Source organism: Pinus tabuliformis, chromosome X (assembly GCF_031772625.1).
Source record: "Pinus tabuliformis cultivar Carrire ecotype Pingquan chromosome X, CPIR1, whole genome shotgun sequence".
In the NCBI taxonomy this organism is placed as follows: Eukaryota; Viridiplantae; Streptophyta; class Pinopsida; order Pinales; family Pinaceae; genus Pinus; species Pinus tabuliformis.
In genome coordinates this window covers 1,404,718,501-1,404,744,101 of record NC_142308.1, presented here as the reverse complement: position 1 = coordinate 1,404,744,101, position 25,601 = coordinate 1,404,718,501, and the positions used below count along the sequence as shown (strand labels likewise).

General features: G+C 35.0%; 2 protein-coding genes and 1 pseudogene across 3 annotated transcripts; 1 reads left to right on the top strand and 2 right to left on the bottom strand.

Moving 5' to 3' along the window:
- Nucleotides 1-2,340: 2,340 nt before the first annotated feature.
- LOC149145277 (ubiquitin-conjugating enzyme E2 35-like) lies at nucleotides 2,341-3,132 on the bottom strand (annotated as a pseudogene). The gene is made up of 2 exons (XR_016264058.1): nucleotides 2,632-3,132; nucleotides 2,341-2,405 (listed from the first exon to the last, which is right to left on the bottom strand). The product of XR_016264058.1 is annotated as a ubiquitin-conjugating enzyme E2 35-like (transcript).
- Nucleotides 3,133-3,556: 424 nt separating this feature from the next.
- On the top strand, nucleotides 3,557-3,904 carry LOC149145276 (histone H2B.1-like). The gene has a single exon (XM_089452393.1). It carries the CDS (start codon nucleotides 3,557-3,559, stop codon nucleotides 3,902-3,904), a length of 348 nt encoding a protein of 115 aa, XP_089308519.1.
- A 158-nt stretch (nucleotides 3,905-4,062) lies between these two features.
- On the bottom strand, nucleotides 4,063-24,633 carry LOC149145275 (uncharacterized). The gene is made up of 2 exons (XM_089452392.1): nucleotides 24,216-24,633; nucleotides 4,063-5,300 (listed from the first exon to the last, which is right to left on the bottom strand). The coding sequence occupies exons 1-2, from the start codon at nucleotides 24,631-24,633 to the stop codon at nucleotides 4,063-4,065; spliced, it is 1,656 nt and encodes a 551-aa protein (XP_089308518.1).
- Nucleotides 24,634-25,601: the final 968 nt, after the last annotated feature.

Here is a 25,601-nt window from a genome sequence, read left to right as displayed (position 1 = left end):
ATTTTTTTTTTTTTTTTTTTGCATGGGAGTCTTTGTAATTTTCCAAAAGCTAGTTCCAAGGCTCATTATCATCAGGAAAACTGATATATATTTATTATTACTTCAAAAACAGCACCCATCACACAAAAGAAAATATGTACTAGAAGATGAATATTATAGGGCAACAACTGCTCATAGAAGATTTAAAATCTGTCCAGCAAGTTTAAAATTCAATCTGCAACATTCCACCTGATTTACAGGGCCATTGCATCCGACATTCAGCCTAGATATAACTCAGGTATCACCACATATTAATGACTCTGTAAAATTTAAATACAAAGCTAAAAGCCATTAACGAAATTACCTCTAAACACTATTTAATGAGGCACCAATATTCCCGTTTGGGAGTATAACATCCCCTCTAAGACTCCCATTGATGTTCCATCCAAAATCTTCTCCAAACATTACTCAATATTTATCGAGAAGACTATTTTTAAATGGCAGCTAAAACATGTTCTGATTGATTAATCCAGGCTATCTGTCAATAGGTTCTCTATTTATCAATATCTAGCATTTTAATAAAATTTGGAAAGAGAAGATAGTTCTCACATACCAAAGCTAAAGAAACTACAAGAGTAATACCTTCAATCAAAAGAAACTTTACAGTTTATTGTATCATATTGGAGGGAAAGGCTAAAGAGAATACTTGGAGATTTTGTCAACACAGACCACAGACATCAACACTGAAATAAGAACAGAAGCAATACTTAGATAAAATCATCAATATACATCAAATATAAAAATGCCTTACAAACTCTGGTTCTCACAATTCCTGCAAAGGGATAAAAGCTAAAGAAAACACACAGACAATAATGAGGCCATCTAGCTTCCTCTTGCAGCAGAATATCTGAAATGAAATGACAAGTCTTGATCTCTACATACAGTCTTCCTAAAAGCAAAATGAAGTTTTAATCTCTACATACAGTCTTCCAAAAAGCAAGACAAGTGTTGTATCTCCTCCCCATATAATGTGAGAAAAATAAGTGTCAAAAACCTTGCACAAAAACGAGCTGTGATTTTCAGTAAAAGAGAGAAGATGAGATAATTGAAATTCTATTAGTGTTCACGAGAAACCAAAATAGTGCAATGAGAATAGTCTTTTAAAAAGCAAGACAAGTGCTATATCTTCTCCCCTTATAATGTGAGAAAAGTAAAAGTCAAAAAAAAGCTTGCACAAAAACTACCTCTGATTTTCAGTAAAAGAGAGAAGATGAGATAAAGTGACCAAAAGAGATCAATGGGACTAAAAAGTACAAACAATTCACAATCATAATGTAGCAGTACCAAGGCAACTCCTAAGTGCCAAAAATAAACAAATGCAAATGAAAATGAAGTAGAAAGTAGGAAGGTGTAAAGCAAGAGAATAAACCATAGCAAAGAGAAAAGAACCACTCAGCACTAGAGGTAGAAATAAGACGTAGAGATGGAAGAACAGCTATTGATGTCATCATCGATAGTTGTGAATGCCCCAATGCACAAAAGCTCTCCTCGCATCCGAGATCAAAGAGAAAGATGTAATATCGGAAGCTTGATCTGGACTAGAAAGCACTCTCACACTGGAATAAACTGGAATAAGTACTTCTCTGTGGCTTCATGTAAGTGGGTCATCTGCAAGATGGCCCACTCATTTAAGGCCTGTTAATTCGCACAAATGCCCTGAAGTGAGCAATGATTAAAATGGTTACTGTATAGCGTTGACAAGTATTTAACATATAAAATATGCCCATTAAGCAATAAGCTAATAAACTCTCATCAACGTGTCCCTTTCCCCATAAGAAAAGAATAACTTGAAAGTTGAAAGGTTTTAGCTTGGCCAATTCAGTTTTTGAAAGAAGGAAAAAAAAAATAGGTCCAGCAGTGTAAAAACTCGTGACATATTTTCATGGGACACAACATCGACAGAAAACAAGCATTCCAAGGAAAACAGGAAAAGGACAAGAGGGAAATACCACTGGAAACAAACATTTTAACTAACATGAGAAACAAAATCCAATCATCCAAAGTACTACCTCTTCTTCAAAATTGGAACAGTACCCATTGGTAAACTTATTCCAGATTTTGTATTTTAAATACCACTCTATAGCGATAACAGATATTCTGCTCTTGTATTCCCTTCCCTCATATCATGTTATAAATATTTGAGCTTCTGCAATGTCAACACTGTGGTTCGCTATGATTTTTTTAATGAAGTAAACAAGCATACAAAACAGCACGGAATTCAAAACCCTTACATGTCTATAGATTGAGCTTGCTAGGTTAGACAGAAAATTTGAATCACTTGTAACTTACACATTAGAACAGTACTATTGAATGAATCGATGTAGAATGTCAGGCCCCACTTGCATACAGCCTTGTCCATTCTTTTGCTGTAGAAGAAAAGGATTACTCAACGTGATTTAGAAATATTATTAATTAATCTATCAATTATTATACACATTAGTGAGAAAACTTTCCAGAGTATTAAAAGCCAATTTATGAACAAGCATAATCCTATTCAAGTATGCAGAAATTTGAGAGTAATGAGAACTTGATATCATAGACGAATTATTCATCGAAAATGTGTAATTTGTAACCAAAAGTGCACACTATCACCTGTTTCCACAGCCTCAATTTCATTTGTCTTCCAGTGTTTTGCAATGTTTTCAGAAAGAGGGTCATCTGGATTTGGTGCACTTAACAGTGCTTGTATACTCAGTAAAACTGTTCGAATTTGCAATGCTGGACTCCACTTGTCCTTGAGAATATCAAGGCATATGCGTCCAAGCTTATCAATATTTGGGTGGTAAATATTTGTCAAAAACGAACCTTTGGTGCTGCCATTGGATACTCCTCAGGCAGAAATAACTCCAACTTGAAAACACCCCCTTCATATGGAGACTGAGATGGACCAAGAATCATCACATTAAAATACCGTAAATTGTCCTCAGATGGAGAAGCACTTATACCAGGTGCTGGTTCAGTAAGCAAGCGTTGAGTTTCCTTTATGATTCTGCGAGGCAAATTACTGTTCGACATAGCTGCAGGGTAGAAGAAAGAAAGCCCTTCAAAAGAGAATCGATCTGAACCTTATCGTTTGTTTGAAGCTTGATGGACCAAACCTCAAGCTCTATTTATGAAGAAACCCTCATTCTGTCACAGCAAGAGTGAAACCCAACGATAATAATTAAATGCATAAAATAATGGTAAAATGGTCCAGGAATTCCATATATCTAGATGAAGTGCAGATCTCGGGTTCTCATGAAGTTTCGAACGACTGTCACAGGAAAGGATCTCGGATACCACAGTGATGAATTTTTGGAAGTCTGTCCATGGTGCAGTATGTGGATACCTCTGTAATTTAAGTGGATGATCACAATATTTCGGATCTTTGAGATCTTAGTGATCTAGGACATCAGAAGATCTCAGATCACCCATGTTTCGATAAAGACTACAATCAAAGGTTACAAGATCACAATTCCTTGGAGAAGGGAAATTGGATCCGTCTTGAATGTAGATAACTGATCAGTAAAGCATCTCTATGATTCAATGCGAGAAAAAGCTGCCTAAGGAAAGCGGAGACAAGAAGGGAAAGAAGAGGCATAAGAAGAACATTGAGACCTACAAGATCTATATTTTTAGGGTCTTGAAGCAGGTTCATCCTGATATCGGAATTTCCAGCAAGGCCATGGGAATCATGAACTCCTTCATTAATGATATTTTTGAGAAATTGTCGAGCGAGGTATCGAAGCTCGTCCGCTACAACAAGAAGCCTACTATTACCTCTCGGGAGATTCAGACCGCCGTAAGGCTTGCTCTTCCAGGGGAGCTCGCGAAGCACGCTGTTTCAAAGGGTACAAAGGCTGTTACCAAGTTTACCAGCGCTTAAATTTGGTATTTTTCTGTGAATTGAATTTATTGGTGTCTTTTGACGCCACCTATTGTATCGAATTTCAAACAAGCTATTGACTCTCAGAGTTTGATGGAGACATTTGGTGTTGCAGAAATCATATATGACAAGATTTGATAATTGTCTTTTTTCTAATGTCATTCACAGATCCAAGCACGGATTATCCTTAAACGACTGATGTAAACTGATTGAAAATTGATTATTGTAGGACTCACCAAAGCACAAGTAGTATTAGGCATAAATACAACCAGCCAAGGAAGAAACCCAAGTGATGTGTACCTGATAGAATTCCTGATACTTCGAGGTGGAGATGAGTCAGCCTTGCAAAAGTACCACTGTGAAATAGTACCACTAATAATGTACACCTGAGCTTCTATCATCGTTGTCAGAGACCATAACATTGTGATGATAGCTAATGCATAGTACGCCGGAACCCATCCGTCCTCTTTCCATAAGCAACACTCCACACCAGTGCTTCCTCCACACGCATACCCAGATTCTTCAACTTTGGGATTAGGTATGATCCTGCCATTTAGGCGTGCAAACACCAAAAAGACTATGATGGGTATATAGTAGACAAAGAGACCAACTATTAAGCTAGGCAAAACCAGCATCAGTCTCATGTTTCTCGCAAGGCCTTCCGAAGCTGTGCCTATGATTCTGATTGTGAGTTCTATACGGTGCCAGTTTATAATAATGATCCAGACAATTATCCCGCATAGTACAAAAATAAAAAGAAGAATGAAAATCCTCAGTGCCAGGCTTATTTCATCCCTGCAATCCTTACTCATAGTGCAAGCCACGAACCAGAAGACATTGATGAAAACAGGAATGAGAACAAAGAAGGGGAGACAGGAATACACTATCTGTTTTGTGTAATGCCTAAGGAGCCAGAGAAGACCAAATAAGAAGGGGATACTCAGAATCAGTGTTATTACAAGTGTCCAAACCATGTCCTTCAAAAGATGCTTGCTGCTCCCAGGCACTACAAGATTTGGGTAATATTCCAATTGTATTACACGAATTGGGTGATAACCCAAATGTTCATATGCTCCATCAAAACCTAATCCTTGATCCCTTATGTTAACACTGAGTGAAGATTTTGTACAAGTGCTGGAATTTGTATCATAGACATAAGAGGAAACATTTCTGTAATTTCTGTTGCGGTGGACAATTGAAAATATTCCAAACGCAAAGGTCGCCAATACCAAAATGACAAATACGATTAGAAAGGGTATGTTCCGGAAATACCTGCGGCCGCTGTTATATCTGATTGGATGGTAGTCTTCCTGCTGAGAAGAAGATATTTCCGTCTCTGTCAAGCCAGATTTATTCAGCAGAGGCTCTGAAGATTCAATATAAGAATCCAATGAACCTCATCCTTTGCATGTCTATGCGCTGTGCGTTTTTGTCTAAATGCCTGTATGTATATTTTGTGTATGCTGTTTTATGTGTTTTGAAAAGAAACCGCAAGAAGAAATTAAAGAGCAATCGTAGCTGCCGTGAAGCAACGCGCGAGGGCAATTTTAAAAATTTCAAAACAGGGTTGTTCGAAAGGGTCTTTTAAAGCGAAGCCGATACATGCATGGGTCCATAGGTCTCAAGGGTTCAACATGGCTCTGATACCAAGTGTGAGGACCATACCCAGACTGTATACATTTTTATTTTTTTTAAAGAAACGCATTGAGATCCAAATTTATTTAGCACACACATTCCTACCACTCATTTTAGGAACATACCATAACATTTTCATACCTTTAACTAAGATCAATAGTAATGAAATACATATGTACCGTTCACCAGAAGGCGAGACTCCGCTTGCTCTGTTGTTGCTGGTATTCCCTTGTAGCTGGTCACCTCCGCGAGTGAATGATGACGCACTTGATCCGAATGCGAAGACTCACCGGTTAACCTCCCAGCCTACTCCTTGGGTACTCTTCTTCCCCGCGGACCCCCGAGCTGCAATGGGGTTGTACAATGGAGACAAGCACTAGCTGGTAGAGGAGAGCACACCTTGGCTCAAGAGTCCCCTCTCTAAATCCTCTACCTCACCAAACTCACTATAGCTTCGTAATCACTGCTCTCACAACATCTCATCCATCCAACAATAGGGTTCCCCCCAAAAAGTCCCTTCTCCCATGGCTTGCCCCTTCTTTTATAGGAGTCCTCATAGGTGACACTTGTCATGTCATGCATAATTAATTATTTTTTTTATAATTCAATAGCTTGATTATTCACCCACCCATGTGTCATTCTCACATCAAGGTTCTCCCAAAATTATTTACTTAAATTTTTTATTTAAACTAATATTTTCCTCACCTCAACAAGATTCCTATTTCTTCTCCTAGTTGTCTCTTTATTCCCCCCTTTTATTCCTTAACTTGTGTTCATTACTTGAAGTCAATTAATGAGTCAAGATTTTATCCCCAATCTACTCCCTAATTTAACTCAGGTTATCTCCTAGATGGATATTCTTATGTTGGTTGTTGACACATGGAGCTTCTCTACATTTCTCTAAATTTAATTTATTATTCTCATTTTAATTCACCTTCCTCTTTTCTTAATTAGTTTAGGATTAACCATTATGTTTGTCTTTCCCCTTTTTCCTAATTAAACCACATAATCTTCCTAGTATTTTCCAAAATGGGAAGGGTAGAGTTTTTAAGGTACTCTATTTTAAATTCTTCCTATGATCCTCCTTATTCCAAGTTTTATTTTTGATTCAATTACATTGGTTTCTAATCATCATTTACCCTTGATGTAAATTTACCTAGTTTTCATTCCTTGCTTATATTTATTTCTTATTATTTATTTTTAATGATTCCAAGGATGCCAAGTTTGGTTGTGCCCTTCAAGAACTTCCCTAGAAGTTCCAAGGGTGCCACACCTAATAGCTTATTTGTGATGTCAAGGGTGCCAGTTTGGTTGTGCCCTTCAAGAACTTCCCTAGAAGCTCCAAGGGTGCCACACCTAATAGTTTATCTGTGATGTCAAGGGTGCCAGTTTGGTTGTGCCCTTCAAGAACTTCCCTAGAAGTTCCAAGGGTGCCACACCTAATAGTTTATTTGTGATGCCAAGGGTGCCAAGTTGGTCGTGCCCTTCAATAAATTCCCCTGAAGTTCCAAGGGTGCCACACCACTTGCCCTTCAAGCATCCAGTGATTACGAGGGGAAAGTATAATGCAACGTCATAGACCACTATCATCTCTTATGTTGCCTGCTATAGTGAGACTAATGATGTCGGGGATCAAGGAATCCGCCTTGATGCGCGCCCCCCGGTAAAGTCCTCATGAGCGACCCAACTTTGGGACCTGCCCTCATGGCATCGTGATCTTCAAGGCGAAGGTGTCTCAACCCTTCCAGCCCAAGTCACGACGGGAGTGCTAGTGGGTGAGATCAGGGACTCTGTCCCACCCCTCCCATGTAGTTCCATCCACTTGTACAACCCCATCACCCATATGTGAGTCATTCGGTCAAGCAACTAATCTGTGCCTGCAACCATTAATATATCATTAGAATATAGTTAAACATATATGGCAGATTCCAAGATCGACTTAGACTTTCAAAGATAAAGTAATATAAATTTTCATCAAACCAGGTGTCATCGACATGTCATATGCGAGTGCCTCTGATGGTTTCCTGCCATACTCAATAATCATCAGTAACATGGTTTCTTAATGTTAGTCAATTATCATAATAGCATCATTAACAATTCCTGGTCATTCACATCATTGTCCATTGTAAGTCTGAACTAAAGGAAGTGGGTAGCATAGGGGACACATCCCTCATGGCTATTATCAATAATCATCAATGGAAACATACATATTCATTAAGCTATCACATCGTAACATCGTAGAAATATACCTATCTATAAAATCTATCCTCATTATGCTTTAAGTAGAGCGCATACATATTCTTTATTACCCTCATCATAATTTCAAATAGAGACCAACTTAACTATTAATATTGCAATCATCAGAATACTGATATATAAGGTACATAACCATTCATGCTACCATAATATCAATGGAAAGCATTCATAAACATCACAACCATGAATATCTCAATCGCTAATAATAGTGTCATGGGTCCAGATCCTCAATCTGAGGTCCTCGAAGAATAGAGTTTCTAAGATAATGTCGTATCCGGGTCAGGAAACTAAAGTGGGCACTACATTTAATATGCAGGATAGTAAACCGGTGAAGGTTCCTATTCCTGTAGGTGTGAGGTTATCTGCTGAACAGTGTCCCAAGACACAAGAAGAGGAAGAGGACATGTCCCGTGTTCCATATGCAAGTGCAGTGGGTAGCCTGTTGTATGCAATGGTCTGTACTAGACCAGACATTGCACATGCAGTGGGATTATTGAGCAGGCTTATGTCAAAACCTGGGAAGGAGCACTGGACAGCAGTGAAGCGGGTTTTCAGGTATTTGCGTGGCACTAGTGATTATGGTTTGTGCTACCAAGGAAGACCAGGATTGGACAGAGTGTTGGATATTCATGGCTTTGTTGATGCAGACTGGGCTGGAGATCTGGATCAGAGAAGATCTACAAGTGGGTATGTGTTTAACCTATTTGGAGGTGCAGTCAGTTGGATGAGTAAGAAACAATCTGTAGTAGCACTATCAACTACAGAGGCAGAATACATGGCAGCCACTCATGCAAGCAAGGAAGCAGTTTGGTTGCAGAGATGGTGTTCAAGTATGGGGTTAGTACAGGGAGCTATAAGAATAGACTGTGACAGCCAAAGTGCAATTTTCTTGGCAAAGAACCCTGCTTATCATTCAAAGACAAAGCACATTGATGTTCAGTATCACTTTGTGAGGGATATGATAGAAGACAGAAAGGTGTTGCTGGTAAAGGTGGACACTTTGAAGAATACTGCAGATGCATTGACAAAATCTGTGAGCTCTAAGAAGTTCTCTTGGTGTAAAGAAGCAATGGGAATCTCAGGGTTGAAAAAATGACTAAGCTCTCCTGTGGCCCCCTGTGGAAAGAAAACAAGTGGGAGATTGTTGGGTTGTGTTATATTCTTTCCACGTAGTTAATAGGGGGTTTGAAGGGCACCCGTAACCCCACTTTAGGTTGGGCGGACCCACCTATGGTTTTGTGCGTGATTTTCGCACATGTTTTTTGGACGCGATGGTTTTCGGTCCATGGTATTGGATGCTTCGGCATGTATAAATATGTATTGTAACGTTGAAAGGAAAATAATGAAAAATCAAGCTGGTAGTCCCGGTTTTGGGATCCAGGGAAAAATCTCTGTGCATATGTGTTTTATGGGTTATGCTCTCGCATTGTTTATTTTCTTTGTTTAAGAATTTGTATGCAGGTAATTTATGTACAGGGTTAAAACCTACAATGTAATTGATAGAATTGGGAGACTCAATCTTGATTCAGTCCCAACTCAATCAACGGAGCAACCTGGACCATCTAAAAAAGGTCCCCCAAAGTGGGTGACAAAGACACTTGAAAGTGTTCATCCTGATGAAATTGGAAAGACAGGAACCAGAAAGTCAAACCGACAAAATGGAGGTGATGTAGATGACTCTAATTCACCTATTGATATGGATGTTTCTTATGATTGTGAATTAAAATTGTCTACATATTTTGAACCAACTTCCTTCAAAGAAGCTACTTCTCATGATGAATGGAAAGAAGCGATGCAAAAGGAGTATGATGCCCTCATAAAGAACGACACTTGGAAGCTGGTTGATCCTCCATTAGGAACCAAACCAATTGGCTGCAAGTGGGTCTACAAGAACAAGTATAAAGCTGATGGCTCACTTGACAAGCACAAAGCTAGGCTTGTGGCAAAAGGTTTTACACAGAAGGAAGGGGTCAATTATGAGGAGACTTTTGTCCCCACAACAAAATGGGCTACCATCCAGACACTCTTTGCACTAGCAGCTCAGAACGGTTGGAAAGTCCATCAAATGGATGTAAAAACTGCTTTCTTGAATGGAGATCTAAAAGAGAATGTTTTTATGTCCCAGCCTGAAGGATTTGTTGTGAAAGGACATGAACATAAAGTATGCAAACTTGTGAATTCCTTGTATGGCCTCAAACAAGCACCGCGAGCTTGGTATGAAAAACTGACTGAGCATCTTCTGAAACTCAATTTCAAACATTTTGATCTTGATGATGCAACTTTATTTGTCAAGAAAGTTGTCAAAATAGTTGTATATCTTGTGGTATATGTAGATGATCTTTTAATGACAGGGAACAATGAAAGCTACATTGCATCCATAAAGAAGGAATTGGGGAAAAGTTTTGAAATGACTGATTTAGGCTATGTTCATTACTATCTTGGCATTGAAGTAACCCAACATCCAAAGTCCATATTTCTTTCTCAAAAGAAATACATTGGAGATCTATTGAACAGGTTTGGCATGATAGAGTGCAATCCTCTTACTACTCCAATGGAACAAAACCTGAAGCTCACATCTATTGAAGGAAAAGAATTTGAGGATGCAACAAAGTATAGACAACTTGTAGGAAGTCTCAACTACCTAACTACTACCAGACCAAACATTTCATTTGTTGTTGGAATCTTCTTCGGGTTTATGCAAATGCCTTGTGAGTGACATTGGTCTGCTGCAAAAAGAGTTCTAAGGTACTTGAAGGGAACTCAAGACCTTGGAATCAAGTATACACAGGTGGACGACCTCAGCTTGATTGGATACTCTGATTCAGACTTCGATGGAGACAAAGAAAATGGGGTATCTGCTACATGATATGCTATGAGTCTTGGATCAGGAGTTGTCTCCTGGAGATCACGCAAACAATTAATTCCAGCAGATTCCACAACAGAAGCAGAATACGTGGCAGCAGTTGAAGCAACAAAAGAAATTGTGTGGCTCAGGAAAATTCTTGAAGATTTGCAGGTAAAGCAAGTACAATCAACTCCACTCATGATTAACAATACCTCTGCAATAAAGTTGGCCAAGAACCCAAAGTTCCATGATCGAACGAAGTACATCAATACTAAATATCATCTGATTCGACATCATGTTGAGGCCAAAACAATCCATCTCCGTCATTGTTCCACAAATGAGAAAATTGCAGACATCTTCACCAAAGCGCTTGGAAGAGAAAAGCTTGAACGATTCAGAATGATGCTTGGACTCACCAACATCCCTTCAGATTAAGGGGGGGAATGTTGACACCTAATCCTTGTGATTGGGTAAATATATGTAAATAAATAAATGAGAAATATGAACAGTCATCGGGAGATGAATTGAACAGTCTCTCCCTCATGTATATAATAGACCTACCTGATGGAATAAAATACACGAATCAATTTTTGCTTTGTGGAGTTACTGCCTGGCCTGACACATTTTATATAAATAATAGTTATATGGGGTAGTTTAATTAATAGATGAAATTATTTTTTGTATTTAATAATACAATTTGGAGCAAGATTATGATTTCTTATTATTTAAAATACATTCAAATTTCTTATGATTTAAAATGTACTTTTGAAGACATAAATGGATTCAAAACCCAAAAAAAAAACTCGAACTTTGTAAATTAAATAACCTAAACTTATGATTCTTAAAAATCTCTACTGGATTTTTTGTAAAATTGACATTTTTTTTAAACCGCCATTTCATTTATTAATTAGGCTATAAGTAATAATATTAATTATAAGTTTTGTAATAATAGGAAAAATAATTACATTATTATAATATATTATATTTTAAAATTAATTTTTAATATATAAAGGGGATAAAATTGGTTGTAATTTAGTTATTAATTGATAATAAATACATTTATTATTTAGTATTACATGTGAATGTGTAGTAATTTACCATTGTATTATTTTTCAAAGAAAAACATATTAAATGATTAATTGGTGGTTTTTAAAAGGGTGATTTTTTTTGTTAGCTTGGGAGGATCTTTCTATTCATTATCTTTAAAAAAAGGGCAAGTTACAACCAGAAACTAAATGGTTAGGTGGCCTCAACCTACCCAGAGGGAAACTAGGTTTGTTGACCACCTAACTGCATGTTAAGCCATCTAAAAGCAAAATATTATAAGTTTGTCAAGCCAAGCTAAAAAAGTCTGAGTGCCCTCGTGTTTTGTTGTTTCCTCGAAGGTTGGGTAGAGGTCGCATCTAAAGGGCCTAAGGATCCCTCGTCTCGCTAGTTTGTTGATTGTTAAGATATTCCCCTATGTTATTGTCCAACAAAAAAAAAGTTCATCTTTGGAGGAGCATTGTTGGCCTGATTTTTTTTCCAAATCACATCACTCATTGGAATGTTATGTTGCTCTAGTTATCAAACATAGTCTTCTTTAACATGCGCTCTTATTCCCCAATGTCTCTTGTTTGATTTATGAACTGCTTTAAGTGCACATCTTGAAAGAGTGGATTCAAGGATAGGTATTAAGGAGGCCATCTATATTGGGAAATGTCCTAAGTTCCACCCTTTCCATAAACCATCCATACCCAAAATAGAAATGTCTTTAAGAGTCTTTCTATCAATATTGTCCAACCATTACTTTAGAGGAGATGAGGAAAGATTCTCTGATAGTGGACAATGACCTTTAATGCTATCAACCCACAAATTAACATGTTTTCCATTTCCCATAATCCATGATAATTAGGCTTTAATGATGGGAAGGGCTATGTACAATGCTTTACAAATAGGCAATCCTACTTTACTTGCATAGGTGAATCAATACATATTTTCTTGGGTCCTATTAAATAAAAAAATCAAGAACTTTTTTGCACCATTATGATTTTTCAATGGTTAGTCTCCATGTGATTTTGACTCCCATTGATAAATTGTCTAGGTTGGATCCTTGATTCCCAATCCACCAGAGGAGAAGGGTACACTGATTCTATCCCAATTAACCAAATGGAATTTTTTAGAGGAAATTTTTCACCCTTCCTATAGAAATTTTCGAATTTGTCTTAGAAGTTGAAGGTTAACACTTGAAGGAGCTAAGTGGGAGAAAAATCGATATAAAGGAATGGTCGATAAGACAATTTTCAAAAGGATTACGTAGCCTACCAGGTTTAGCCCTTGAGACCCCCAAGCATTTATTTTTCTTTTAATTTTAGAGATCACTTTTTACTAGTGAATGGAATAGAGGGAGTGAATACTAATGGGATTCCCCAGACAAGTAAAAGAGTCCCATTCACCTAAAGATGGGAAAGATAGGATTTTTACTATAACATTTAGAGTTTGCTTGTTGATGTTCCATCCATAAACTCGAGATTTCTAATTGTTTATCTTCCCTCCTAAGACACTTAAAAAAGTTTCAAGGATAACTTTAAACATGGAGGTCATGATTACAAAAGCTCAACTAAGAAGGATGGTGTCCTTTGTAGATTGAGAGTGATTGGCTCCCTTGACTTAAGATAGTATCTTGATCCCTAGGATTTAGCCTAACATTCTTTCATTTTCCAATTTTCCCGCTTCAAGAGATTACCATTAAGTTACATAAAAGGGGAGAGAGGGAGAAATCTTGTCTTATGCCTCTTATAATTAAAAAGAAGGAAGACCTGTTGTTAATAAGAAGACAAATCTTCAAGGTTCCAATATAGGCAGAGATGGGGTTTATTAAGGATCGGATAAAACCAAACTTACCAATAAATTGGAAGAGGAAGGAGTGGTTTACTTGGTCAAACACATTGGCCATGTCTAATTTGATGGGCATGCTTCTATGGCCCCTCGTCTTGCTTGAATGAATAGTTTTGTTAACTATGATTATATTGTCTAAGACTTGTCTATGAGAAAGAAACCCCTCTTGATTCTTAAATATGAACTTTGGAAGCAAAGGTTTTAAATGATTAGTAATAATTTTGGTTAATGTCTTATATGAGGCATTGCATAAAGAGATGGGGCGAAAATGAGCAAAGGATGAAGGGCTTGATTCCTTTGATATTAGAGCTTAGAAGGCAACACTATTTGATCCTTCGATTTTTCAAGATTTCTAAAAGTACCTAATCATTCTCACCATATAGAACATAATTAGATGCCAACAAGATATGTAGAAGCTTATATTGAATCCATTTGGACTAGGGGATTTGACTAGGTTGAGAGACCAAATTGTAGCCTGAACTTCTTTCTCCTTGATTTCCACTATGAGAATGGTGTTGGGACGTGGAATTGACACCCTTTTGTATCTATTTTGCCTACCTTTTCACCATTTTGACCTTAGCCCTATGACCAATACACGTTTATTTTCTATGTCACCTTACTTTATTAGCTTTTCATGTATTTTAATGTGAGGTTGATTGTTTTAGGCAATTTTATTAACAAAAATGACAAGGGATTGTTTTAGGGGAAAGATTGGCTCGTTAAAGGTGTTGTTGCAAGGATGTTATGTTCCATTTTTTGTCCTACCAATTCCATAATCTAAGACATGCTAATATTATTGTTGTTGCACCGATACTTTGTCTCTCAAATCCTTTGTTTTTCCAACAATGATGGCAACAATCAACATGGATTGTCACTTGGTTAAGTCAACATCAACCAATGCACCAACAAAGCAATTTATTTATTGATAATATAACCAAAATTGGCCGAAACAATTTTGACTTACAATTGTTGGTCTTTTTGTATTTTGGAAAGGTTGTTACAATGTTTTATATTCATAGCAAATTGTTGTAATATGTTTCTTGATTTGGGTAATCAAAGAATTGAGATATTTTCATGATTGATTATGTTTTAAAGATAGATGTATTGTAATCTATAAAGGAGGAGATCCTCTGCTTCACTGGGGACGGCATCAACATTGTGATTTTCTAGAAAACTATGTAATTGTAATCATTCCTAATATCAATGCAACTCTTATGATTTATGGCATATTACTTCTTTATTGATTAGCTCGTGAGTTGTGTGTACCAACTCCCTACTAAGGAGGAAGGGCCCTCCTCTTTGGCAGGGATTGTTGAGTTAATAAGGTACTATAGATGTATGTTTAGTTTCTCTCAGTTTTGATGTGTAACTATTTCACTGTTACTGTTATTGATCTTCCAATGCATTGTATTTACTGACTGATTGGGTTGAAGAATAGTGGTTTCAATTAATTATGTAACAACTTAAGTTCCAGGCCGACCCACTTGTGATCATGTGTGCTCTATGTTAATTCATTGTTACAGTTTAGAGAATCTTATTGATGCATTGTTCTGAGACTACTACTCATTACTTTTCAATTTGACCATATGTGTTCTTTTATTAAATTAAGGTTTGAGTGGATGAGTGTTGTTTTTCTCCTATAAGGAGTCATTGAGTGATCGAGTGATTTGTGGGAGTGTGACAATGATGATTTCTGAGTGTTAAGAGTGATGATTGCAACAACATTTTAAGGATTGATGTCACTAGAGCTAGTTATACATTGTTCCTGCATATACTTTACACAATAGACTTGAAATAAAAAGGCTTACCCTCATTGACAATTTATGTGTGAGCATGGTTAATTGATACTTACTTAAAAGACAATTAATATGACCAACAAATGGCATTGTCGATGTTAAGACTAACAAGGGGGTGTGTTCCAACATGTGATCAACGTTGCCATCTAACTGCGCTAGAGGGGCTAAATATAAAGCCTCAAAATAATGAAATTCTTCCACTCTAATATATTCAAAGGTAGACAAAGTTTGACTATCCACAGATTTGATGGAGTTGATTGAATTTTTCCATTGTTTGATTCTTTTTTTCTTATGGAAGAAGGCAAATTTTTAATCTCTAGTTGATAGCCATATGCATCTTTATTTGATTCTCAACTCTGATTCTTGATTATGTATTTCTTTTTGGTATGCAAAGTGTGACTCTCTTTCTTGTTGGAGCATGTGGGGAGTGACTTGATTACTATCAAAATGTCTCTGAATAGATTTTAAGGATTCCTTGCACAACATAGCTCTTTCTCTAAAGGGGGATGGTAAATTTTTGCCCATAATTTAAGAGCATTTTTTGTTAGTTTAATTTTTTGCTTCCATACATAAGCGGGGGATCCTTTCATCCAGGTGGACCAAGCATAATTTATCACATGCAATACTTCTTCATTATGAAGCCAAAGTGGGTTAAAGTGGAAGGGGGTTGGCCCATGATTTGCTTATGTGAAATTTCCAAGATAATGGGTTGGTGGTTAGAATATGACTAGGGAATGATGCTAAAGGATATGAGAAGTGGATCGAGGAGGAAGAATTGATGGAGAAGAAAATGATTTATCTTGGCTATAGTATGTTCCAATCCAAGCCTTTTAATGGACCACACCTATTTCCCAACACAAGTCTTAATTTCAAGAAGGTCTTGGTTGGATATGAAGTCTTACATATGTTCTCTAAAGGGATATTGGATTCTATAGTCCCCTCTTTTTTCTGATTCATCTAATATCGCGTCGAAGTCACTTATGATTATTTTCCTCCCCAAAGGAGAGTGTTTGAAAGAGGAATTTACAGAATTACAACACATATGTTTTTCCTTAAAGATGTCTGACATATAAATGTTATAAATATTTAGAAACACGCCTAGTTGAAGATGCCTCAAAGATGTCATGACCTAGTGTCGCCTCTTAATTTCATTTTATAGTGAGAAAAGGGTTGAGTTCCATAAGGTGCATATATCTCGATGCACATCTAGAGGTGATTGATGTTCCTGAGATGCTTCTCCAAATCCTAGTGCTAAGGTCAAGAACATCCTAAACACTTAATTTTGCCTCATGAATGGGTAAGATCATGGGATTCTCCACTCATATGAGATTTTTTAAACATTTATTTTTAACTTTTGATCCTAGTCCCCTATAATTCCAAGAAATTATGTTCATTAATTCTTTCGGATGGATTGAGATTCGAGTTGAGAGGAGGTCCCAATACATTGAGTCTTTGGTCTGGTTCCATGTTCAAAGGTGTCTAAAGTGCTTTGTTCACTTAAACTTTTCTCCTTTTTTGTTGAATGTTCCCCGGTGACTTTGGATGAAGGATGACCTCTTCACTTAGATAAAGTAGGAGAATTAATCTCAAAATTAGAAGAAGAGTGTGAGATGTTAAGATTTGCTTCTTTATAGGAAAGGAAGAGATTGAGCTTTTAGGAGAGGGAGGGGGTTGAGAAGCAACTTCTACATAAGTTCCACGATCTTCATGTTTGGTCTCTAGATAGGGATGATTTGGGTGATGTGGGGGGTGTCTTGGAAGGAGGGGAGAGGAAGAATATCCTCCATATTTAACAAAACAATGAACCTATTGTTGGGTTGGGGAATGGAGAGCTCAGGAGGACCATTATTTCCTTTGGAGGCTCAGTTCCAACTAATTTGTGATCTCCATTATTTTATTGATTGTATAGGTTCAAGGAGGAGGGGTTTTTATCTTCCTGAGTTGTTTTAGCTGGGTTGGAGACAACAACATTTGACAAAGGTTTTTTCTCCTAAGATCTTGGACCTTGCATTGCACTCATGTGCTTGGTGTTTCCCCTTCTTAGCTTAACTACTTGTTTGATCTAGCTTTTGGGGAGGATCCTTCTCTTGGGGAATGAGATTACGACATGATTTGAAAAAATGTTTGTTTTCATGGCAGTGCTTGCATTCGAATGGAAGTTGTTCAAACTCGACCTTTTAAATCCACTTCCAATCCCCCGGGTTTAGTTGGATGGCTCATGGGAGGCGTTTCTCTAGAGCCACTTCTACACATATGCATGTGCATGAGAATGTATACTCTTTTGGGATAACATAGTGAATATATTTTCCTAGGGCATTCCCAAATGTTTTCAAGGTTTGCTCATTCTAATAATGGAGAGGAAGGTTGGGAAGAGAGATTAAAATTGAAACTATAAAAGGAAGGTCATTTTTAGGGTTAAAATTTAGGGTATAGTGATCTAGATACATACCTTGGGTGGCATGAAAACAATGTCCACTTTGAAATATCAAGTCTCCTCGTGAAGTTGAAATAGGAAGGAGAAATATCCACGACTACAAAACTAAAATGGGATTTTACCTTGGACGAGTGAGTCCTAGTTCTTTTGGAACCAAACGAACATGGCTTTTAATGAGGGCCATAGTTTGGTGAATTGTCTGATTAGGCCCTCCTTTACCAGAGTCATGGCCATTTCACATGATCTCAATGGTAAGGGAATGTCAGGAAGCTCATCAATCTTCTTGACGAAGTGGGTCAAGGTTTGTTCTGCAGTGTTGTCCAAACTAGCTATAGCCCAAAATGATGCTAGATTCATATAAGGGTTTAAGAGAGGACCACCTCCCTTTATAGAAGCATAAACCTTTACTTAAGAGCCAAATATAAATTATTAAACCTTTGGTAATAAAACTTTAAAACTACAAAACATTTTTTTTAAGAGTATTATATCTAAACTTTTATTATGTTATGAACAAACCAAACCATTTAACCAAATCTAATTTATTTAATTAAAAAAATAATTTATAAAAATCCATTTTATTTAATAAAAAAAATAATTTATAAAATGTAATTTTAAATAGTGAAGTCAAAATTGAATTAATAAACTTACTTTATTATACGTGCCGCATGGTATTAAAACGGTCTATTAGTTTGCCTTTGACCAAAAATTTATGTCGTTTATCCATAGTTTAACATTGAGAATTCAATTTTTATTGTTTTTTTTTATTATTTAAATTTATTTATCTGTATGGTGATTGGTTGAGGTCTTATTATGGGTTGTTTAGTAACTTCCATTTATATTAGTTACTATTTTTTTGTTTTATTTCCTTTTTATTTAATTTTCGATTTTTATTTTTATTTTCCTTTTTTCTATTATTTCCATTTTCATGACTTTTAGTTTTTTCAATATGTTTTCAATTTAAGATGATTTATTATTATATTAAAAACATATTTTAATAATTTTAACAATAAAAAATTATGCATATTAATAAAAAAATAAAACACACACATATATATTAAAGTGCATATATGTTAATATAAATAATATTAGTTAATCATATTTCTTAATTTTTGGGGATGGCTTTCAACCATACAATATTTTATTAGTTAGCTTTTTGTGATGAAATTTTATGTCTTTATTATTATTTTTTTATTTAATTAAACATTATTTAAGCTAGGCGACAAGTACTACCTACTATGTAGCCCTTGTTTATTTATAAAGCTTGTCAATTGGTCATCATGTTGAAGTTTCACGAGAAAAAAGAGGAAATTATAAGCATTTCACAAACTTACACGCTTTCGTAAAATGTTGTTGAATATGAGAATATATAATGATTACTAAATTGAGTTTGGTGGTATAAGATGTCAAGGTCTTTTGAGTTGAGTTGGATGGTATTACATCACATTTTTTATATAAAGGTTGGGATAAACATTTTTATATAAATAATAATTACATTAGTACAAATCTTGTTACGTTGGTCATCGATGTTGAGTTTAAAAAAATGGAAGCATTTTAAGAACTTGTACACTTTCATAAAATGTTTTTGAACATGGCCGCATAGTTGGCAATCCCTGCCGCTTAGTTTAAATATAGATAAATTAAAGTAAAAAACAATAAATATATAATGGGATAAAGTCGTTAACTATTGTATGCAAAATTGACTGATTTTACCCATAGAATCTGTCATGTAGTTGATTGTATCATTGAATTTATTGAGTATGAGTGGACAAGGTGAAATTGACCCATCTTGCCAAGTGAATGAAGAGAAGTTTGTCCTATGGAAAAACATGATTGGCATTCATACTTATTCTAAATAATTATGAAGTGGGAGAATCTTGTGAAAACATAGAATTGCTTTTAATATTGTAACATCAATTTCTATTTATAAAATGAAATGTATAAACAATTGCCAAGTCTAATCCTTGTTTTTAGGCACAAAAAACAGAAGTTACTAGTAACATGGTCTTGAATAGGCATTACTTAGGAAAAACCTATTAATACAAAAGCAATCAAATGTTGCATTTTTAGCACACATTTTTTGTTTCTCGGTAAATTATTAATTTCTTAAGAAACCTTTTTCTTTCTGTGAAATTTGAGTGTTTCTTAAAGAAACCATTTCATCACTAACTTCATTTTCAACAAAACCATTTAAGTTTGGTGTGAAGTTGTGGATGTTGAAGTAGTTGTGTGGACATAATAATTGGTTGAGAAAAACCAACTAAAATTGCATTGAGATTCATCTAAACATATAAGAAGGGCATACATATCACAATGTCTTTGAATCATGTAAATAACACGTGTGAATGGTTTTGAAAGTAGATTAAATAGAAAGGTATTTTTCTTTGGAGTATTCAAAAATATTTTCCTCTATTTTTTGTGGTGATCTATAGACATTGAACCAAATAGATACAAGGAATTTAAAAGCCTTAAAAGAAAAAAATGTGAAATAAGCACATAAACATCTCACTAAACAAACCTTTTGAATTATAAAATGCATACAATTTAGTTGCAAAACATTATAAATATGATATACTTTTATTATGAGTCCATTCATTCAAGTTGTCTTTTGATTTCAAATCTTGACTACTCTAGGAGTTTTGGCATTCCTATGTTGGCTCATGGATACATTGCTAGTCATTTGTTCATGGAGTTGGTTATGAACTCTTGCTTTCAACATTTTTTATTGGTTTCAAATCCAAACTACTTTCGACTCTAGAGTTCTTATGCTTTCATGATTTCATGTATACACAATATTTTTTGCTTTCAACATTTGTCTTGGTTTTAAATCCCAATTCTAAAGATAACAAAACCTATCATCGTAAAGTTTCAACCCATAGTAAAGACAACCAAACCGTAACTAATAACTAATTAATTTGATTAACCATTCTTAAAAAAAAAAAACACCATCTAAAATGACCCAATAGTAAAAAGTAGATTTTCACCTGATGTGAAACCATTCAACTTTACCATTTTTCCTTAAATTCAAAAAAGAAAAATCTCTATAAAATTAAGAAAAAGACCACATATATTAAGCAAAGAATTAATAGCTATGAGTGTCACTACTCCAAAGGATATCTCATTATGGTTAATATTTGTCTTATTCATAACCAAGGAGTAAAGCTTAAGGCACCTCTAAATTTATGCATCTAAGGTTAAGGCAATGCTATATATGGCAGCGTTCACATGCACATTTATAAATTGATTTGGTTGCAATTACAGTTCAAATTTCACATTGAACAATGAAACTCCATTACCATAAATCCTAGATTGGCATTAATGAATAACCTTTGGAAAAGGCAAAGGAGTCTGTAACTATTTCTATTGATTTTTTTCCTCCAGTTAAATGCTTCCAGGTTACCTATATGATAACTCCCAAACGTCAATTCCCAATTTTGGTATTGAATATTGCTCATTAATATCACACATTATATTAAAGTACAGACCCGAAAAAATACAAACTGGAAATGCAATATTGTTTCCCATTAAATGCACTAACAGCTAATGTGTTAACGACTGACTGCATAGTGCCAAATACAATAATGCATAGTCTAACGAGGCGAAGGAGTTGCCCGGAAAGTTATGGAAATTCCGGTCATATTTAGAGAAAATCCGGCTAGGATTTTTGTAAATCCAAATTATAGTTGTTAAACTTCAAAATTTTAGGTGTCCTAGACGTTTTTGATGGTGTTGAATCCATTTCCATCATCAAAAACACGATTCAAGCACTCCCTCTACCACATTTTTTGAAATTTTTTTACTCGGATTCTGGCCACTTTTAGCCGTCGGAGCAATTCCTCCCCTTCGTTAGACGACTCCAATACATTTGAATAAATATATAAATTAAATTAATAAAATTAACCATAAATAAAAATAAACTCAAATGTTATAATGTGAAATCACCTTTAATTTAATTGAAGGTCAACGCAAAAACAAATGCGTTATGCTACGGCAGGGTAATGAGAATGTAATCATATTTTACCCATTTGGAATGTGATGGAATTTGAAAATAACCAGTCGACATAATGAGCCAGTACACAAGGACAATGAGAAAATTTCAAAACCATAAGAAAAGATAAAGACCAAAATTTATAGTGGATATATATTAAAGTGAAAGAAAAACTTGAAAACTTGTTATAGTGTATGAATTTATGATGTACAACGATGAGGTGTCATATCCATTTCTTGGTGTTCAATAAAACATTATGGTTTGAATAGGGTTCAACAAAGGGTAGTCTAATTCGAAGTTCTAAGAAAATTAAAATTTAGTATGTTTACTCATTTAAAAAAATCAACGTACTTTTTATAAAAGTTTATTGAAGTACAACAGACCCAAAAAGTATAAACGACAAATACGATAACGTTTCCCATTAAATGCAGTGATAGGTGTTGATTGCCAAGGAAAATTTTAAGGATGGAAAATTTTCTTGAAGTTTAAAACTTTGGTGAATCTCACTAATCCCTAATATGCAAATTATAAATGTTTATTGATATATTTGTAAAATTAATCAAATTTATAATTAATATATATATATTCTCTATATAATGTTGGCGATTTTTAAGGTAAAATAATTTTATATTCTAAAATTTGGGCGAATCGTCTTTTATAAAATTGGAAATTGGCGAATCTTTTTTGTGGAAAAATCATGGAAAATTAGCCCACTGGGCGAACATTAGCCCCTAAAATTTTCCATGTTGATTGCTGACTGCATAGTGTCAAGTACAAAAAATTACACAATAACGTTATATTTAAATAAATAAATTAAATTAATAATAAATAAAAATAAAAATAAATTCTACGCCTTAGATATTTAAATTAAATTAATAATAAATAAAAATAAATGTGAATTTTGTGAAATTGCTTTTAATTTTTGGTCTGAAGAGCTAATTGAATGTTAAGTTAAAAAGTTTCAATGTAAAAATTACATAAGAGAATATATCATGGTTATTAAATTGATTTTGGTAGTATAAATTGTTGTTGTGGTCTGAAGAGTTAATTGAATGTTAAGTTAAAAAGTTTCAATGTAAAAATTACATAAGAGAATATATCATGGTTATTAAATTGATTTTGGTAGTATAAATTGTTGTTGTGTTCGGAAGTATTCTTAATTTAGTAGATGTTGTAATGTCTTATCTCATCTTGTCGTGTACACATTTTAATTTAGTCAAATTATATAAAAATAAAAATAAAATTACTAAAACATTTATACTTGGTCAAAATAAAATAAAATAGCCTTCAAATAAAATAATTTCGTGGTATTCACCTATAGAATTGATGTGGAATATAGCCTATTTAAAGGGGGAAATTAAACTACCCTAGATTCATGTTACTTCTCGATAGATAGATCAAATCTCTTGAGATGCAAACCTCTTTTAAATGAAAAGAGATTTGATCCCTCTCGATCTCTTGAAATGCAAACCTCTTAAGTGAAAATAGATTCGATCCCTCTCAACACTTGGTAGATATGGATTTCAGATGGATCTAGGCTAGTAGGTTTTCGAGTTCAATTGGATGATATTTCATCTCAATTTTATTTTATAAAAGTCAGGACAAACATTTTATATAAATAATAATTATATGGGGTAGTTTAATTAATAGATGAAATTATTATGTTTATTTAACAATACAATTTGGAGCAAGATTGTGATTTCTTATTATTTAAAATACATTCAAATTTCTTATGACTTAAAATGCACTTTTAAAGACATAAATGGATTCAACACCCTAAAAAAATCCGAACGTTAAAAATTAAATAACCTAAACTTATGATTCTTAAAAATCTCTACTCGATTTTTTTGTAAAATTAAAAATTTAAGAAGAAAAAAAAACACCATTTAATTTTTTAATTAAGCTATAAGTAATTATATTAATTATATGTTTTGTAATAATAGGAAAACTAATTACATTATTATAATATATTATATTTTAAAATTAATTTTTAATATATAAAGTGGATAAAATTTGTTGTAATTTAGTTATTAATTGATAATAAATACAATTATTATTTATTATTACATGTGAATGTGTAGTAATTTATCATTGTATTATGTTTAAAGAAAAACATATTAAATGATTTATTGGTGGTTTTTAAAAAGGTGATTTTTTTTGTAACCTTGGTAGGACTTTTCTATTCATTGTCTTTAAAAAAAAACAAGTTACAACCAGAAACTAAATGGTTAGGTGGCCCCAACCTGCTGAGGAACCAGGTTTGTTGGCCACCTAACGGCATGATAAGCCATCCAAAATCAAAATATTATGAGTCTGTCAAGCCAAGCTAAAAAAGTCTGAGTCCCATTATATTACGATATTCTAGATAACTATAAACCCATTGAAAAGTTTGTAACTTTTGCATACAAAAAAAGTCAAAACAAGGAGTAAAACATCAAACTACTCATCATCAATTGAATCAACAAGAGCAGGATCCTTCGCACTTGAGCCTGGAAGCTCAGTTTGCGGGATGCATGGGATATGCTGCTCAATACGACTGAGGCGACCATTTTGCATTTGGAGTTGAAATTGAATCTGTTGGAAATCCTTACTGTAATCTGGGAACCTCTGGGAAGATGAAGGCGAGCCAAAAGGGATATGCTCCAAAGATTTAACTAGGAGGTTCTTCATCATCCAATACAAATGGACAGTTTGTTTATACTGAGAGGATTGTCCCTGAGAGTGTCTGGGGTCAAGCAACAAAGTTTTCCAGTCATCCAGGTCAATATCCATTATACCAACTTTCTTGTTAACCTCGACTTCCCATTCTGCAATAAGTTGTCTGACCTGGGTAGAGATGCCCTCAAGATAAGCAATGGAAGCTTCATTAATTGTTTGAGAGGCTGATTTACGACCACACATTTTACCAACTTGAGCGTTGGGCTAACAAACCTCTGAATAATCATTTGGTTGCTTATCATGACCGCGAGAACCCCAGATGGAATTGCCCTTTCCAGAGGCAGCATGGGCCATGGTTCAAGAGTAACTAAGAGAACTGATAAAAAATTACTTGGACCCTATTAACCGACCCGAGGAGAGCCTATATCCAAGAGCAATATGCTTCCAAGGGCCGCACCGGACTAGGGGACCTGCCAAATTAACCACATATGAGGGCCACGACCTATACATAAACCATTGCTTTCCCTAGTTGCAGATTGCAAACCAAAAATAAAAATAATCCTAGAGCCAAGAAACATGAGTCCAACCCTGCCATGAATGGCTGAGGGCATAAGTTTGAACCAGGTCGTACACATACCAGAACCCTGAAGACTCAGGGCCTAAACCACAAACATTCAGAGGAGAACCAAATCCATTGCGTCAGGGGAAAAAACAAGAAGAAGACCAGAAACGACACATTGGCTTTGCCCAACAAATCACGAGGGCTTCACTAAATGAACCTCTCACATATCACGTGATTTCGTGGCATACTAAACAATACCCCTAATTTGACTACATATCAGAAAATACCTCTAAAATCACATTATTTAATCCCCTACCAATACGAACCGAATACACCTTTCCAATTTAAAAAACCCCTAATTTCACTAGATATTGTAGGTATTCATTTTTTCATTAACATTTTTTATACCTGCCAATATAAAAACCCTTTACCCCCTATTATATGCTCAATATATTATGCCATTTTTCCTCAATATATATCCCCCAATATGAATGCACGTGGTATGGTATTGCCCCCGGTGAAGGCCCCGTGCAACAAATGTCCATACGCGACAACAAAATTCCATAATACACAAACACAGGAGTACAAAAAATAAAGGAGCCCTCATACAATGCTGCAATTGTTGTATAAGATTCCCGATAGTGCTCCT